At 36.1% G+C, this 19,545-nt stretch overlaps 1 protein-coding gene and 1 long non-coding RNA gene across 3 annotated transcripts; both read left to right on the top strand.

Annotated features, from left to right (window-relative positions):
• The first annotated feature begins 10,231 nt into the window (after positions 1-10,231).
• On the top strand, positions 10,232-16,929 carry LOC113317754. Of its 2 annotated transcripts, XM_026565892.1 has the most exons (11): positions 10,232-10,367; positions 10,730-11,029; positions 11,643-11,720; positions 11,812-12,392; positions 13,304-13,921; positions 14,055-14,209; positions 14,888-15,102; positions 15,185-15,318; positions 15,558-15,907; positions 15,988-16,091; positions 16,352-16,929. In XM_026565892.1, exons 2-11 carry the CDS (start codon positions 10,750-10,752, stop codon positions 16,420-16,422), a joined length of 2,586 nt encoding a protein of 861 aa, XP_026421677.1. In that variant the 5' UTR covers positions 10,232-10,367; positions 10,730-10,749; the 3' UTR covers positions 16,423-16,929. The 2 variants fall into 2 exon arrangements, with proteins under 2 accessions (XP_026421677.1, XP_026421678.1); XM_026565893.1 differs by lacking the exon at positions 10,232-10,367 and having other exon boundaries at positions 10,808-11,029; positions 11,820-12,392.
• Positions 16,930-17,904: 975 nt separating this feature from the next.
• Positions 17,905-18,933, top strand: LOC113316964. Its single transcript, XR_003343138.1, has 2 exons — positions 17,905-18,098; positions 18,281-18,933. It is a non-coding gene; the product is annotated as an uncharacterized LOC113316964 (long non-coding RNA).
• The last annotated feature ends 612 nt before the right edge of the window (positions 18,934-19,545 follow it).

Here is a 19,545-nt window from a genome sequence, read left to right as displayed (position 1 = left end):
TCCACAAATCATTCAATATAGATTTCAACACACGAGCTCATAACACCAATAAGGTTGCCACAAATCATTTAATATAGATTTCAACACACGAGCTCAAACAACTCAAACAATTGTTTAAAGTCTTAATTATATTGGGCGATTTTTTTATTGAGTGAAAAAGATCGAATTAGATAGATAGTTGAAAAGACAGACAAAAGCTAAAGATTGATTATATAAACGTTTAGTATGATTCTCACGACAACAACAATAGTTTTGTCTAGCCTATCCCGAATTAGCCATATGGTGTTATTGTGCCTGATTATATTCTCATTATCTTAATCTTGATCAAATACATTTTTAATTGATTCCACCGCCATAACCCCTGTTAGCCATAACGAACATATACATCGATGAAAAGATTGCCGAAGTCAATCTGCAAGTAATGGTGCAGCAATACACTAGGGGTACGACTACTCACTATGATTTGTTTACAAGAGCTTTGAATAAAACCATCTATACATCATCATGAATCAATTTTGAAGATTAGGAAACAAAGATATGACCATGACAATTAATCAATTTGCTTAAGGAATAAAAAACTCTATAACTTTATCATAATTCATGGAATAGATTTCCAAAATGGACATCACCATGAGACCAACTTAATCCTTAGAGCTTCTCCAATGGATTGTATGTGAAGATAAATGTCTAGGTCCACATAGGATAGACATTCATTTTTCCTAAAATTCTTCTCCAACCCCAACTTCTTAAATCAATGTGAAGATGACATGGCTTAATTGTTGTTAGACATTGTGAAGGTGAATGTCTAGTTTTAGACATCCATCTTGACAATGTCAAGCTATCCTAGTAAGCTTTTGCTTACCTAAATTAATTTCAATATACAAAATAACCATTTTTACTTATAATAAAATCTAAAACTTACTAAAACTAAATTTTACATCTAATCCATAAAAAATCACAAACAACACTATTGGTGATGAACTATTTTTCATCCTTAAACTTAAAGAAAAATTGAAATGAGGATGTCTTGTTTGTGTTGCCATCTAGGAAGCATACACAACCACCATTGGAGAAGCTCTTAGATTGTAAGACAAGTGAGGAGACTTTTGCAAGGAAAGTAAACAATAACAAATCTATATTATAAGGGACAATGGTGTTTTTCTGTATGCACGGTCATCAACAGTTTGGACACATAAAGGATAGTTGCGATTCATCCACCAAATTGAAACTATAATCTACATTTTGAACATATAAAGGACGATAACGATTCATCCACGAAAATGACACAAGAGATCTACCTTTTGCGTAAAAGACGGTCTTAATTCCCTATACTAACTCCGCGCAACAAGCCCCCCAAAGAAAACGTAACGTACGACACAGACTCAAAAGCTCCCCTTTTATTCAGCCATAATTTTCGTTACAGTGAATGCAGGGAAAACTGAAACACATATGATTATGCGAGAAAGGATTTTTTTCATTTCCCTGAGATTAAAGTACCTACAATGAAAAGGAGTTTTCATTCTCCGTTGGTTATACAAAATACAAACCTGATCTTAGGTTTGATTCACACTTATCTATTGATGTAGTTTCTACAGTGATAAGTAGAGGGATTCGATTATCGGAATTGGGAAGTTATTGATTTTAGACTTAATAAAAGAAAATATTGAAACTAGCAAAAATATGTAAACAAAGGTAATAAGAGCAAGAGCTACTAGGACTTAGAATTTCACTGTTTCTCATACTCATGTGGTTTAGAAATTAATCTTGATAATTATGACTCAAATAATAAAATTTATTAACTCTTAATATTTTCCAAGATAGATTTTTAAAAGCAATGACTGTAAATCTAAAGCATATGACATCAAATCATTTAAGCTAAGCATGACCCATCAACTGAAATAACAATCATTCAATAAAAAAAACAATTAATAAACAGTGCAAAAAGTAAATAAGAATTAATTCAAGTTACCACATAGATGAAATCCAACTTCCTCCTTTGTCCCAGTGACGGGGTTTAGCTCATCATAATAAAAACACACTCCAAACAATATTTCATATCTCTAAAAGGTGTTTTTATTGAAGAAATTGTATAAGACAGAGATTTGCAACGCTGTAATGATGTTACAGACGTCACTGTTACAAGCCGGGTGTTGCAATTAAACCTAACTGTTACAAAGGTACTATCGCAGACATTGTTCAACAACGACAGTTTTTTTGTGTCTGTTCTTCGTGTTCTTCAGAACGACACTTCAACGGTGCCGTCTGCAACTTCTCCTTCTTTTTCTCTGCTGCTGCTATAGAATCGCTCTGCAACGATTTGTTTGATGCTCTGGACTACCGCTCACTCTAGATAGCCATCTCTGACCCCAAATAAACTCTTTAATACCCAACTGCACCGTAATAACTCCCAAAATCTCTTGCATTAATCCGAGAATATTTTATTTTATTGGGAATAAAACTCTGCCATATTAATACGATTCTTTCCTTTTTTTTATATCCTTCACGAGTCTGTTGTGTCTCAGCACACTCCATATACAGTTCATACACGTTTAATCTTCACTAGAACGCACAAAACTACAACAAATCCCGTGTCTATCTTCTTCGTGAATACACGTCCCATGTTTTCCTCCCATCGACGATCCATGCCAAGTTAATCGAATCAGAAGGACTTACCAGTCCTGTTTAGATCAAACAGGTCCATCCCAATTAATTTCATCGATTTAATCTTACCCAAACTCTTTCATGATCTTAAAAGAGAGTGTCGCAAATAACTCCAACCCCTGCTTTCTTCAACCCACGATTCTAACCAATTCTAGTTGGTTAGAACAGCCTTACCAATTCTGTTAGGCCCAAAGGAAGATACCCAAACAATTGCAGCCATTTAATCTCCCTAAAACATCTTCAAATCACGAACCCTAATTCTGGTTCTTTAAAACCCATTTTCCCGCCAGAATTGAATTTCAAATTAGAGGAGATGGCCTCCCCTTTATCCGTGACTGGTCTCCCTTTAGCAACTGGGGTGCAAATAGTAAATTCTTGGGTGTAGATAGTAAATTTCTTGGGTGCCTTTATCAATTCCTCTCGAGTGTGCAAATAGTACTTTTTGAGCCAATTTCTCCACAAGAGTTTATTTCTCCATAAACACCTACAAACACACAAAATAGTAAAATTAGTACAAAATCGAGCACTAACAATACACACAATTGAGATCAAAATAGACACATAAATGCGTCTATCATCTATTCTTCCCCAGGCGCATCCTTTTGATTCCATCGGCATATGGAGGATTTTCTTCTTTGACAACTTTTTCTTACTTTTTTTTCTCTTTTACTTTGATTGTGTTTGAATCTTTGATGGAATTCATGAATCAAACTCCTTAAATATTATTAGTTTTGAATTCCATGACACTCCTTGATATTCACTTTCTTATATTTGTACTTTACAATTTTAGTTCAGTGACCAATTGCTTCTATTGTTTGGATTTTGATATTTCGTTCCAAGTTGAATTTTAAACTTTGCAATATTGATTTTTGTAGCTTTTATTCCCGACAGCGTCTCAAATCTGATGTATCTCTTACCAGAAAAACACAGTTACCACGCATCAGGTTATCAATCAGCTACCTGAAACTAGCTAAAGGAAACCATGCCAGACGAAAACGTAAGCAGACTATATAATGTCCCATTTAGTTTTCTATCGAATCATATTGCGCAATACATTTGATTTCTTGGAAGTATGATTTTTTTATTTGGGTAGCTGTGTCTTAACCAATATTGGTAAGACCATAACACAAAATTCCAACCAAGAAAATAACGTTAATGCCTCCTGGTGGAGGTTAGGTACATTGATCTCCTATAATGAAGTGCCGCCAACAAAATGTGAATACTTGCCATTTTCTATTGGATGATAGACGGGAGACTAGAAAAATGTATGGCCAACCTGGTTAGATGTATGGCCAAGTTTGTTTAAAGTAATGGCTTTTACTGTACTATGATCTAACTCAAGTACAGTTATTTGCTTAGTTTACAAGGACATCTTTCACTTTGTTATGCTTTCTCCAGGGTAATTATCAATGGATTGTACAATTTAAATGGTGTTTGGCTATTACTGGGGTTTGGGGTGGTAATGTCACTAGGTGGAGGAATATTATTTTTTCACATATGAAAAAGAAATGTCTGAAGGATCATTCAAGCTTAGACACGATTATTCTGCTTCAGTACTGCTATGGTTTGGAAAATTAGAGTCACTTGGTACATGGATCAATATGCATGGTTGCGAACATCAATGGTTTCACAACTCTGCACATCTTAATGCAAATTTCTGTAAGAGATTTAAAAGATGTAGAAAATGAAGATCCTCTTAAAAGTGCAGGTGCTTTAATAACCAGAAAGCAAACATATTGCACAGTCAGGATGCTCGAGCGCTCAAACATTTTGATAAATCATGATTAATAAAAATGAAACTGACACCAACACTATAATCTGAAAATGTACGTGATCTTTTTCAGTTCGTCTCAATAATCTTTGCACACTCATATTTTTGACACCACGATTCCAGTGTTTTTTTTAGACCTCGGTGTCCTCAAGTCTCATGAGGATTTAACTTTACCTCTGTTGTATGTTAATGAATAAGTATTTATCATTTATTGGTTACCCAAGGCTTCTCATAATCTGTATTTTGAAAGTTTTTACCCAGTTTAGGTGGTCTCTGATTTTTTCTTAGTCATATATATGCACCTTTTACATTCCTTCCTGAACTTTTCTGTATTTTCCGTGCAATATCCTATCATTAATCTGATTTCCAATATATGGTTGGGTCCATTAAATATGTATATTTGAATAAACACAAGGCAACAAGTCCAACTATTGAACCTAACAGAAGTTCCTCACAAATAATTATTTGATTTCGTATTGCAACTATTTGATAAATTATTTTTGCTCAGAAACGTGTTAGGATATTCACGGACCGCCGGACCCTACTTCTGGACCCGACCACATAGCACCGATACTGTACCCACTTGACCACGCAGGTGTGAGGTTTTAATCTAAAAGGCCTCGGTGCTATGTAAGGAGATGCCCAAGCTTATTAGGCACCACATGTACTTCCTCTTATTCCATGTGGGACTATCCTAACTATACATATGTGGTGTTTATCGAGCCACATACTCCAACAATCTCCACCTTGGAGAGATTAAACCACCTCACCAATCCAATCATACTCCACCATATGATCAACGTCCGTATAGATACCCATCAAACATGATTATTGTCACCACGCGCCCTGGAACCCTACTCCACCTTGAGTTAATGGGAAGGCTAGCACTAACTCCACCTTGAGCACAACCTTGCCCACCATAGAATCCTGCTCCACCTGAGTTAATGGGGTGTGGCACTAACTCCACCTTGAGCGCCAACTCTACTTTGGACCTTGCCTGCTCCACCTTGAGTTTGAATCCACTTGCGCCCTAAACCGGGTGACATACACAACCACTTCTCCGTTCGGAGAGTAGCCCCAACCATACGCTCTGATACCAGTTGTTAGGATCTTCACGGACCGCCGAACCCTACTTCTGGGCCCGACCACATAGCACCGATATTGTCCCCACTTGACCACCTGTTGCAGCAGGTGTGGGGTTTTAATATAAAAGGCCTCGGTGCTATGTAAAGAGATGCCCAAGCTTATCAGGAATCACATGTACTTCCTCTTATTCCATGTGGGACTATCCTACCTATACATATGTGGTGTTTATCGAGCCACATACTCCAACAAAACGTTCGTGTCTACTTATTCAAGAAAAACCAATGCTTCAGACCTGGATTACGTCCACAACAGTTGAGTGCTTTAGTTGCAAATTCGATTTCATGCAACTCCTTTGGTTTCGTTTAATCTTCAAATGTGAATCAACAGTTCAGTGTGTAAACCATGTTATTATTATATGGTATACATGAGTTGAATGCTTTAGCTGCATGTTTAATTTCATGTGACATTTTTTTTATTTAATCCTCAAATGCATAGTAGTCCAAGATGAGCATCTAGGTACCTATTTTTATTCAAAAAGTCTTTACAGACAACGAAAAAACCCGCTTCAAAAGCTCTCACATAATCACCCCTGTTGTCCTCCGCGGGGCCACGGGGACCATAAAAAAAATTGTGAGACAAAAAGTTAAACACGGCTTTGGTGTGGTTTACCACACGGTCCGTTTAGAATCACTGATTTTTATTTGGATGCACATTCATGGTGTGGGATCCGCATAGGGTATTAAGTGCATGAGATATGGCAGTTGCAGCATGGAAATTTTTAGGTATACTCCAGGTGACACTTGCACTGTTTAAAGAGGTGGAAAGGTGGTTTATTTCTTTTTGATTTTGACACTTCATACTTCCATGAATATTTAAACACAATTATGGAATTTGTTATTGGTGCTAAGGAACACGATGTAGATTGCATGCCCTTACTTAATATGATAAAAAGAAAATTTCGTTGCAAAGCTTCGATGCCTTGGGAGCAAATGAAAGCTCAACCTGACAGAATTTATAATGAAATAGAAAACTAGTTGTATTGGCATTGGATAAGAGATGGGGTTTTCTTTATGATGGGGTTTTCTTTATATAGGAGCAGACAACCCTAATACATGAAAAAGTAAGATAGACTAACACTCCTATTACACTTTAGTAAAACAATAAATAAGAGAAACATAGTTACTCTAACACTCCCCCTCAAACTGATGTGGGGAGTGAACATCAGTTTGCCTAACAGACTGAAAAGAAAACACTAAAGAATAAGCCTAAAATTATGAATAAAAAAAATGCCAAAGATTCTCCATGCTTCATTCTTCTAGCTTATGTTGTACGAGAGAACTGAAAATTGCTCTTCACTTGGATGTGAGTAAGTCGGCCTTCCTTGTACTCCCCCTCAAATTGATGCACATTGCATATACAAAGGGATCAATTTTCAAGCAGGAAATAAAGCAAAATATTATTCATTCTTCCATTTTCTCTTCACTCCAATTCAGTATCAAAGTTGGTATGTCTCTTTAGTTCTCTTCAAATGGTGGAATTCTTTGTTAACAAATAAAATTTGATGGTATTTTGTGTTGGTTAACAGATAAAGTGTGGTGGTGTTCAGTGTCGGTTAACTGATAAAATGTGGAATCTGTGTTGGTTAACAGATAAAAGGTAATGTTCGATGTTGGTTAACGGATAAAATGTGGAATCTGTGTTGGTTAACAGATAAAAGGTAATGTTCACTGTTGGTTAACTGATAAATTGTGATGTTTCTGTGTTGGTTAACAGATAAAATGTGATGTTTCTGTGTTGGTTCCAAGTAAAGGTGGATCAGTTGTGAAACAAGATTGAATCTAGGTACTGAGATGTTGTAAACTTGTGGAACTAACTTCAAAGTTCAGACCCTGTAGTTCTTCAAGAATAATCTATACTCCACTCATTACCATATTTGAGAAAATTGTGAGATGCAGCGGAAGAATTCTTTGAAGATATTGAAAATAGATTAATGTTGAACTTCACATATGCTAACATACTAAACTTCAACCATAACCAGAACTTGTATTTGTATGTTGATGCAGTGAGTATAGTGAAGACCCATAGTGAAGTATACTGAGACCATTCATTTTAAGCAGACACATATCATTCACAACTGACATGAAAGCATTAGATTCAGGTGCTGATTTGTGTTGTTAATTCAATTGGTTGATATATTAATCATTTGAGAAATAATAGCAATAAACTTATATTTGTATAAGGTTTTGAAATAAGGTAGTTCTGATGATGAAGGGTTTTCAAATTGGTTTTAAAGAAGATTAAAGAATAGTTATGTGTGTGTTTGATAATTGGTTTTGAAAGGTATTTAACAACCACATAATTTTGAGCAATCCATAGAATCCCATGAACAATCAAAGTACCCAGAGTAGCAACAACAAATTGAATTGAAATTTCAGATCTAATTTCAAGGGGTTTGAAGTTGTAAAGATATATCAAGGATTTAATTTCTGAGTCAAACAACATAGACTCTCTTGAATAGCAGTAGAGACTCAAAAATTACCTCGATTGATTAACACAACAGCGGAAGAACAAATAACCGGCAGAGAAAAATTGGAGACCATGAAACTTCAAACCATACATTTCCTGGATATCTCATGTCTGTAAAACTTGAAAAACTCACCATAGATTGTGGAAGAAAATTATTTGATGCCTTTAAATGATGTAGAACTGATAAAAAACGAATTTTAGAGAAAGGATTATCAAATCTGGTGTTGATGTTGTTGACGTTGCATAAGAATTTGCAGATCTGAAATTTAGAGGGGATCTATTTATTTTTGTTTGAAGGATGAAAAGATTGTGAGATGTATACGGGTTTGTAATAGGAAAATTCAACAAGGGGTGTACGTGATTTTAATCTTTGTTGTTGAAAGTTACAAGCAGAAGACGAAGGATCAGATTTAATCACCAACAAAGGAATAACAGTGACTTTTGATTTGGATTTGCATCTTCTTATCTTGATAAAAATCAGGAACTATGTTGAGGATTTATGAGGATTGAATATTTGTGTTACATGGATTCTAGGTTTGATATTAAAGATAATTTAGGAATTGATTTGGTTTGATTAGGTCGCAGGATTGGAGAAACGGCTAGGGTTTCTCTCCGGCTCTTGATGCCATGACATAACTTGTAATGAAATAGAAAACTAGTTGTATTGGCATTGGATAAGAGATGGGGTTGTCCTTATACAGGAGCAGACAACCATAATACATGAAAAAGTAAAATAGACTAACACTCTTATTACACTTTAGTAAAACAGTGAATAAGAGAAACATAGTTACTTTAACATAACCCAAGTAGAAAATAATGCTGAGGCTGCTGCTGCTGACAGAAGGTTGGGATGACAAGGCATTGATATCACGGTTGTCTAGAGAGCCCGGGGAAGGCACAAATCTCGCATTTTGACTAAGAACATCATATTTTGTTGCTATTTCCTATAAAAAAAATCAAAAAATTTACGGAGTGTTCAAAGAGTCGAATTTATCAATTCAACTTTGAGTTTTTCATCTCATTTTATGTCAGATTAACTTGAGTTTGATCTCACCCCTTGCATATTTGGATACCTACACTTACATGATATCTAATCGATGAATTCAAACCAAGGACTAATCTCTCAAAAATCTTATTTCTAGAACATTTTGAATATGCAGTTGTTTGCAATCACTTGGATCAGATAGCACTTTCCATGCATTATATGGAGACAGAGAGAGCAACAAAAAATGTAAGAAATTAAATCTCATATACATCGTTTTGGTTCTAATAGGACATTTTTTCCCCTTAATTCTATTAGGATATACTTTTGTTCATCTTTGTGTTTTCGTCAAATATGTTACTCAAATAGTAATGCTCTTAAAGTAGAATTCAGAATGTCGAACACTGTTATTTTTACAAATTTTACTAGATAAATAAGGGATGTAACAAATTTTACTAGACAAATTTTACAAATTTGACATTTACATTATCAAAAACTACAATAACTTGATCGTGTGACAGGCGAATGCCCGTGTCGTTACGGCACGAGTCATATCCTAGTTTTTTAATACATAATAACAATAATGGAACCGTCATCACGGCGGATGTTGATCAAATCTTCTTTTCATATATGAAAATCGCTACTATCGTTCTAGGTTTTCAGGTAGTAAAAGTAAAAATTTCTTTTCACGGCAGCAAAATCAATTGTTTGGTTTGCTTGAGGGATTAAGGAGCAAATAACATAAAACATAGGGATAAAGAAAAGGAAAATAACATAAATATTTTAATTTTATAAATTGCATATCGGGATATGTATGTATCTGCGATGATATATATATTTAAAGGCTAAGAAGCGCACCCTTACGAAGGCTGTCACAAGGGTGATCTCGTCACAACAGGATTCAAGCTATTATTCGGAAATTATGGGTGTAAAATGTGGAAAAGATGAGACCTTTTTTTTTTGTAGATGAAGAACTAAGAACTGTGGAAAAGATGAGATTTTTTTTTTTTTTTTTGTAGATGAACTAAGAACTGTTGGATGAAGTAGTTGTTATTAGCCCAATTTAGGTCGATCGTCTTAATCTGAGCCGAGTCTCGGCTAAGTTTCAACCGCTCGTATCATTTTGAGTCCATCCCCTTTGCCTACCCCACTGGACTTCTCCAAGTAAGTTATTTTAAGTTGGAGGGTGTGGATATGATTAACCAATTCGACATAGTATTTTTATTAGAGAGAGAAACAGAAGAGAAAGAGTGAGAAAGACCAAAGAGATCTAGGCAGAAGAGGTAATCGAGATGGATGTTTGAATTTGATCTTCCAACGGAACAACACAGAGACGACAAGGTTAGTTTACTTACGTTTCAACTTGATTTAAATGAATCAGCGATGTGATCCACAAAAACATACCCATAGATTTAAGTTTACATTGCAAATTGAATCATTGTACTTCAAACCATAACTTCAATGATTTCATATGCATTTTGATAATTACTAATTCTAGGTTTCTGCAAACATGAAGTAACAACTGTTAGGTACGAGAATGGTTGAGTTGACAAGTATATAATGATTAGGTGTTAAAAGTGCATAAACTGATAGCTGATTCCCGTTCAAAATTTCGGGTAAATATAGTTTTCAGATAGGAAATTACTGGAAAACGAGTTTTGATAATTTTGCTGACTGTTGGTGGTTGGATTTTGTTTGTCCAGATATTTTTGTTTGAGACAAAATGAATTTTCTATTGCGTACTGCGCAAACTGCGTCTCCAGAACAACCTGGCGTTCAGCGGCATTTGGAGTCTCATTCAGTGGCGAAAACCACAACTACATTGGAGGGGCTTATTGCTGAAGATCCGTTTCCTCAGATTGAAGATGGTGATAAATATAGTGATTTAATTGGAGGGGGAGGAAGGAGTAGTTATCCTGGTTCGAGTGTGAATAATCAAGTTCTAACTACTGATAACCACGAAGATGTTACTGAAGATGAAGGATGGATAAGCATTCCTTACAGTAATACTCCTTACCTATGTCATGCTTTTAAACTTTAGTTATATACAAAATCATGTACTCCCTCCGTCCCACTATTAGTTGACCTACTTTATAACTAAATTTAGTGGGACGGAGGTAGTATTTAGTTATGTGTACATGAATGTGCATGTGTGAGTGCGCAGAGATGTTTTTGTTCATATAAGTTACTAATCCATTTGGAATAAGATCAGGCCGAACTTTGTTCTTTTAGTGCAAACTGATGCATCATGTCATTATCGTACTGGCACGTTTGCTTCAGCAAAATTGAACTCAAAACGTACAGCTTATCTCGAATTCCTTATCAAGATTTCTCCACATAAACCCCGCAATAACTGTAGGAGGAGATAACATGTAATGTATCATAATCAGTTTTGAGATGGTAGGGCATTATGAATAATTCAGTTAGAATTAGGCGCCATTTATAATCTAGAACTCCATCTGAATCTTAGATTCTGTTGGGTCCTAATATCACCTAGTGCAAGACCTGTCCACAATGTTTGCTGTTACTGCATTTATCTTAAATCTGTTCTTCAGATTATGCAACCTTTTAGATGAGAAACTTATATTGCTTTTTATGCTTAACTTGCACTTTCAGAGGAGCTTCCTGATAGTTGGTGTGATGCGGTAGATATAAATTCATTCCGTCCTTTGGACCGCTCTTTTGTATTTCCCGGTAAGAATATCTCTTTTTAACATCACATCTTGCTTTGATATTGATGTAGGCGCTTTTTTTTGGGGGAGATTAATTATATTTTATTCTCCAGGTGAACAGATTCATATATTGGCATGCTTATCAGCATCCAAGAAAGGCACCGAAATTATAACTCCATTTCGGGTTGCTGCACTTATGAATAAGAATGGCAATAATAAGCAACAAAATGGTAGTATGGATGGCAAACTAGATTCTAACGCCGAGGGAGGGAAAGAAAACGATGTGCATCAAAGTACTATTAATCAAATTAAAGATGAAAATGGTGAATCTCAGTTAATTACGGAGACTACTGATACACAACCATCTATATCTGCTAGTGAATCAATCCTTAGAATGGAGGACCATAAAAAACAAACTGAAACCGAATTGGCAAGATTTAAGAATTCCCACTTTTTCGTCAGGATTGCAGAGTCAGATGAGCTGCTTTGGTCAAAAAGAAGTGCAACAGAATCAAGGCCTTCTGAGTTGGTTAGAGAAAAACTCTCTAGAAATGAAGCCGGAGCAAGAAAAGTATCAAGCACGGAGGGTCACCTCAATGCCTTTGTCGATAGAGGAAATTTTGATGCAAGTGTATCTGGTGGAGTAGCAAGGGATGCCGTCAAATGCTGCTCTCTCTCAAACGGAGATATAGTGGTACATTTCAGATATTTATGATAAACACTACGAAGTATCTTTTCATCTTGCTTTTCTATACTGTATTAAAGTTGAAGTATAGGCAGATTCCTTCATAGAAGGAACATAGTAATATTTAGAGTTTAGGTGGCGAAGTTGGTATATGTTTTTTCCTCATTGTCCTTGCAGTTAGAGCAGTCACTTTTGGCTTTTGTTATGTTAGCTAAAATATCAACTTACAATAATCCCGAAGTTGGGCTAACTTGTTGCAATTTTGTAACTAGACAGTAGCTCATAGATTTAGAACATCTCTAAGTAGCTATTAACTTGTTTTAGGGTAATGTTGTGAGACTATTTATTGTTGTAAGTATGGCAATCTTCCAAAATTTGCAGCCAAATTCTATGATTTATCAGATACGAGTTCTTCTCGAATTATGCAAATGATGGCTGTTAAAGCCAATAGACAATTCACATATAGTCATTCTTCTATTGGTTCTTATACCTGTCAAAACTCTTGTTGTCAAAACATGTAAAATGGTCTATATGAACTTGTCAGGAAACTTACTTCACCAACCTTTTATTTTCTGGACTAGCACTATCAAGGGGCCTTTGAATGATCAAATGCGTGTCTTTGTTGCTGTAATCGGATGAGTTGTGACGTGTTGAAGATTCTCCGCAGCTCTACGTGTGCAAAAGAACTATCCCTTAACGTAGGATATAACAATAATGTGCATTTGAAACATAGTATTTTGTGCACTTGTATTTTGTGTAATTAGTCTTTTGCATGCTTAATGTTCCACTTGTATTTTGTGTAGTTACTCTTTTGCATGCTTAATATTCTTTTTTGTTATCAGAATTTGCATTAGTTTGCGAAGAACAGTTAGTAAGATGAACATTAATTCTCATCCACTTTCCCGTTTGCAAGGATACAGGTGCTTTTACAAGTGAATGTTGGAGTTTCTTTCATGAGTGATCCAGTACTTGAGGTCCTTCAATATGAGAAGCATCAGGATCAAAATCTGGCTTCCACGAAAGCAGACAACTTCGCTTACACAAACACTGAGGACCCATGTGGGGAACTGCTTAAATGGTTGCTTCCTTTGAATCGTACTTTCCCCCCTCCAACTCGTCCAGTATCCCCCCCTTCATTTAGTTCAACTTCAAGTACAAGTATTAGTAGTTCAACCCACAAATCTGGCTCCCAACTCTTCTCTCATTTGAGAAGTTATTCTATGTCTTCACTTCCTCAACATTCCACTCCACCTGCTTCTGTTACATCCTTCAGTTCTAAACCTAAGTTTGACCTAGAAGATTGGGATCGTGTGTCACCTCAAAAGTCAGTGAAGAGCCACGAAGCTGGAAACGGTGCGCTTCTATCTTTTCGTGGCATTCCATTGGAACCACAAAGATTTTCTGTTCATTGTGGATTAGAAGGCATATACATTCCAGGCAGGAGATGGAGAAGGAAACTAGAAATTATTCACCCAGTGGAAGTTCGTTCTTTTGCTTCTGACTGCAATACAGAAGACTTCCTTTGCGTACAGATAAAGGTTGGAATTCTGATTTTCAAGGAGCTACTGACAGCAATTCTTATAATGTTTTACATCAGTAAGATTTTATATGTATCTATTTAATTTCAAAATCTGCAGAGATTCAACATTTGAACATTGATTGTTTTTGCAGAATGTTTCTCCAGCTCATACACCAGATCTTGTCGTGTATCTTGATGCTATTACAGTTGTTTTTGAGGAGGCTCCCAAAGATGGACCCCCTTTATCCTTACCAATAGCATCGATAGAGGCTGGGAGCGACCATTGTTTGCCAAATCTGGCCCTAAGGTTGGTCTCATCTTTTAAGCCCATTTTACCACATTTAAGATTTTTATCTCCTTAGAAGATCCAGGCTAACCACCCATAGGAATCTTGGTGCTGCAAGTTTGTCTCTACTGATGTGCAGCATATTTTATTATTAAAGTGTATTCAGTACTATTATTTGTTTAAGTGCTACTGTGGATGTCTCCTCTATGAAGAGGAAATAAGTTTTTTTTAGGAATAGAGTAGTGTAGGCATTTCCAGATTTAAATACCAAAGCCGTTATAGAGCTGTGATAAGAAATAGTGCTAGAATATCAGAATGGCTTCAGTGTAGCTATATCTCCTCATTATGAGAGCACCTCTTTCTTCCTAATGTAAGGTTCTCCAACTTTTTACGCTGAGTGCTGATTGACGAGTGGTGAGTGCTTCTTAGGCTGCAGAGGTTAGTTACAGAGGCTTTTTAACTCTTACGTTGGCTTCTGATATACAAACTAATGTGCTGGGATATGGATAAATGTTAGGTTCCTTGTGGAAAGAGGGTAAATTTCACTGTCGGTCAGAATAGAGAATTGCAGGGTCGAATTTCACTTTGCCATTTGGCAGTTAACCATTTAGGATCACTGTTTGGTTCAATTAGGGTAAATTGTTGGTGAGGTACTTAGTATCGCTCTTGTCATAACTTCTTAATGTTACTACTTGTTAGGAGGGGTGAAGAGCACTCCTTCATTCTCAAACCAGCAACTTCTATTTGGAGAAATCATAAGCCTCCAGGTGACAGAAGTCGTCAGCTATCATATTCACTGTCTGCAAGTTCAACAGCAAGTTCACATGGTTCATCTAGAGTGACTGAAGAAAAGAAAACATCTTCAGATGCTGATCAATATGCAGTTTTGGTATCGTGCCGATGCAACTATTCAGGTGGATGCATATGAATTTAATACTATGAGCAACATTGCTTTCTCTTTCAACTCACTTTTATTTTACTTCTTCTATCTCCTAGAATCACGACTATTCTTCAAGCAACGAACCAATTGGCGCCCCCGTGTTTCAAGGGATCTCATGATCTCAGTTGCATCTGAAATGTCTGAACAAGCTCCAAGGTCCAAGGGAGGAGCCTCTAAACTACCTGTTCAGGTGCGAACCCAAACCTCTTTATCTTTATTCAGATAGCGAATTTTTTGCTCAACCGCTCGTAACTAAGTGCCCTTCAATGCCATCATGTCATATATGGCCTGAAGATGGTTGTTTGGATCGTGTTTAATCCCCACCACTGGATAGTGGATAGTGACGGTCCGGTCAAGTGGGTTTAATTTTTTGTTAAGCACAATAACTTATGACCTGACTGATGAGAAAAAGTCTTTGTGAACATTCAGGTGCTAACGCTGCAGGCTTCAAATTTAACATCAGAAGATTTAACCATTACAGTTCTTGCTCCGGCATCAGTTACTTCACCTCCTTCAGTTGTCTCCCTAAATTCTTCTCCAACTACACCAATGAGCCCATTTGTCGGGTTCTCAGAGTTCACCGGAAGAGAAAGGAATATTGCGGTTATGCAGAGGCTAAAATCTGCGCCTGCAGCAACAACGGATAATCAGAAAGAAAAAGCTGGTGCTGGAGTAAGATCTGTTTCTTTGAATGAACAAACTGTTTCCATCTCAGATGTCATTCCAACCACTGGTTTAGGTTGCACACATCTGTGGTTGCAGAGTGCGGTTCCTCTCGGGTAAAACTATTTTCTTTTGTTATTGTTTTATTCTTTCTAGTTTTGCGTTTGGTTTTAACTTTCATTTTCCTGCACACCAGATGTGTTCCTTCCCAATCAATTGCCACTGTCAAACTTGAGTTGCTTCCATTGACTGATGGGATAATAACACTCGATACATTGCAGATTCATGTAAAAGAGAAAGGTACGCAGCGAGATCATTCCCTTGTTCTTGTTCTTGTTTCCTCTTTATCAGAATATGTTTGAGACTGAATCCACCAGTTTATCTCTGTAATGCTGCTAAATCCCACATAGTTGGGAAAACTAAAAAACAAACAAACAAGGGTATCTCTTTGTGTTTCAAGAGTTTGTCTACATTGGTTGTCCAGAAAAAGAGAAGGGGAACTGACCTCTCCAGAGTTGTGGACTGAAATCTGCCTTTTCTCAATGTGCTTGTCAAAACAGGTCAAACCTATGTCCCAGAGCACTCACTAAAGATCAATGCAACTTCCAGCGTTGCTAGAGGAATTTCTTAAGATATTATGTTTCCTTCCCATTTTGTATCACTTCACTTGTTATGTTGTGCGTTAAATGGCAAGAAATCTTCTGGTGCCCTAGGGTTCCCCGCGATTGGACAGCTTTGCTTGTAATTACTCATTAACCTGTCGAGATGGCAACAATGAGGTATAGCTTCAATCACTCCTTTTCTGAAACAGAATTAACAAGCTAGCTTGTTAACATACTTTGTAGAGTGAAGCCTAGTTCTTGGTTCAACATTTTGTTCAATTCATCAGGGGATATTTCATATATATTCTTCTAAAATTCCCTTTCATAGGGAAACGAGAGTTAGAAATGTATACAGTCTAGCAGATGGTCGTGTGTATATTAGCACGAGTATTTCGCAAAATAAAAGCCAACGGAATGGTGTCTTTGATGTGGTTTGCTTGTGTAATGTGTTTTAGTACATTTTAGGAGTTTATAAATAGGAGGATGTACGTCAAACCTCAAGAGCAAATTTACTTGGATGTTCTTTTCCTATCCTATATATGATGGATGATTCAGCGTTTCACTCTCTTGTGTACACTTCAGAACATCAGTAACTACGTTTCCTTCGAGATTAACTAATGTTGGAAGGAAAATATGCCCCAGAATGGACTGCAATCTTGGGGATATGATCCAGAATTCCAATTCTCGAGGATATGCCTCGGCCGTCAAATTTTCCATCCAAATATGTTAACTAGTCAATACTGCGCACATGTGAGTTGACACGTGCGACAGAAAGATGGTCATGGAGATTGATCGAAATCCCTTGTTAAAAAACCAAATCAAAGATCATCACAGATGGTCGTAGAGATTGAGATGGTGATGTTGATGCCGATGTCAATGGAAGTGATCAATTTCCGCTCGCAATAGAATCAACTAATTTCTGCCCGCAACAAATATGAACTTCTGTTCCTTTAACATCAACACTAAATGAATATCCATCTTATTCCCCAAAAATCATTACAAAGATATTATTTATGGGGGCCCTTATGAACTTCAAAAATCATTAGAAAGATATTATTTATGGGGCCCCTTATGAACTTCTGTTCCTTTAACATCAACGCTAAATGAATATCCATCTTATTCCCCAAAAATCATTACAAAGATATTATTTACGGAAAATGGGTCATTTATCCAAATATTTTTAAAATATGGTTTAAATGAACGTGTAAAAATTATTATGGGTAAAATTGACACATAAAAAATAGCAAGGATGAAACTGGATTCATCCTGACTTAAATTTAAAAAATAGTAAGGATGAAACTGTTTACATCCTGATGTAAATTAAAAATAAAAAACAGTATTTGAAAATGGGTAGGATGAAATTGTTTACATCCTGGCTATTTTTATATTTTTGTCCATTTAAATAGTATCAAAATCTAAATGTCCTTTTCACAATTGTTGATTTTGTTCTTTTACACCACGTTTGTGTATTATTTATTGGGGCCCTTATTTATGATATAAAAACATCATCTGTTTCCATGAATTTGATATTGAAAAAATAATTATGAAAAATCCCCAATTGCATATATGAACCCTAATTTCATCTAAAAGCCCTGAAGGTGGGAATTGATGAAATCAAACTCATGAAACCATATTTCGACGTGATCAATAAGTACCATTCATCATCAATTGCAAAAAAAGTTGAAAAACACGTATAATCGTAGTGGTAATGACCACATACAGTTGCATATATTGATTACTTCCAAGTGCAACAAGTTTTTTTCTTTAACCTTCTCTGTTTCTTTTCTCATGGGTTTTGATTTTGAGCCACCCTAGTGATTTTACTTCCCACAAATCAGTTTCTTCTCTCAGGAAACAAATCTTCATTGCTCTGTTGTTCTACCTCAGGAAACAAATGGAAGATAACAAATGGAAGATAATACGTGTGTTGAAGAAGGAGGTGATAAGTGCGTGATATTTTTACAGGCTAAAAGTTTCATTTTTATCATCTCACGAGATCTCATTTTCTGAGATTTTGACCGATCAAGGTACGATAAATTGATTATTTAACCTGCTATGACAGAAACCGTTATCTTAGGGCATATTCCCGAGAATTGAAATTTTGGGACATATCCCCAAAATTATAATTCATTTTGGGACATATTACCAATATTCCCATTAATTAATTTTGAATAACTAATGTTGAAATTGTTGAACCCTATGCTTCTACTGGAACCAGGTTTCTTTTTTCTCTGTGAATTAGCAACTTTCCTTTTAAAACACCCAAAAAAAATTACACAGGGGCCAGGTCAACTGCTTCATATCAGCCCCTTATCATGGCAACGTGATGGCTTCCAGCAGTTCTGCTCTCCATGTTAGAGTTCGAATCCAAATAACAGATGAATTAAGAACAGAGTTTCAATAGTTCTCACAAGCAAAATGAGAATTTAAAAGATAAGAAGGCATTGTTGTTGTCAAACTGTAAAGCACTTTTCCTTGCCTTTTCCCCTTCCTATTGATGTCGTTAAAACCCAAATAATTTCCACCGACAGTTTTGTTCACTTGTTTGATAATAGCTTGGTTCTGACATTTGATCATTCCTTTTTTCCCTCGGGCATTACTAATGATTCTATTACTATCTCCTTCAATCCAAAAGAATGTGTCCCAATTTTTGCTACCCACGTGGCTGCCTTCAAGTGCGGAGTCAGAATTTTATATTAGAACACCGCTGCTATGGTGGGGAGGGTTGACGAAAGAAAAACGAGACATCGTTGATTGCATAACGCGTTATACATCCTTCTAAACATCGCTGATTGCATAACGCGTTATGCATCTTTCTTTTGTTGGAGTGTTATTTTTGAAACATATACATTGTTTTAATTGTGCCTAAAAGGATAAACACCTCCGAATTTTTCGTAAAAACTCTAAATTTGATATTGTTGTTTATGCTCATTGTGTAGATCTCTTTAAAATATTTCCAACGAGATAAAATTTGTAAATTTCCAAGGCACGGATTTTTAGATATGTTATATTCCAGTTTGCTTGCCAATTATACCCCTGAAAAAATAAGTTATATAAAGAGTTATAGTAATTGGACTAAAAGGGAGGGCCATTTTCGGTTTTTAACGAAAATATCTAATACCTATTTGCCCTTCCTCTTCGGTTTATTTACG

Source organism: Papaver somniferum, chromosome 10, assembly GCF_003573695.1.
Source record: "Papaver somniferum cultivar HN1 chromosome 10, ASM357369v1, whole genome shotgun sequence".
Lineage (NCBI taxonomy): Eukaryota > Viridiplantae > Streptophyta > Magnoliopsida > Ranunculales > Papaveraceae > Papaver > Papaver somniferum.
Note: the sequence above shows the minus strand (reverse complement) of the source record. Positions and strands in the feature narration are given on the sequence as shown.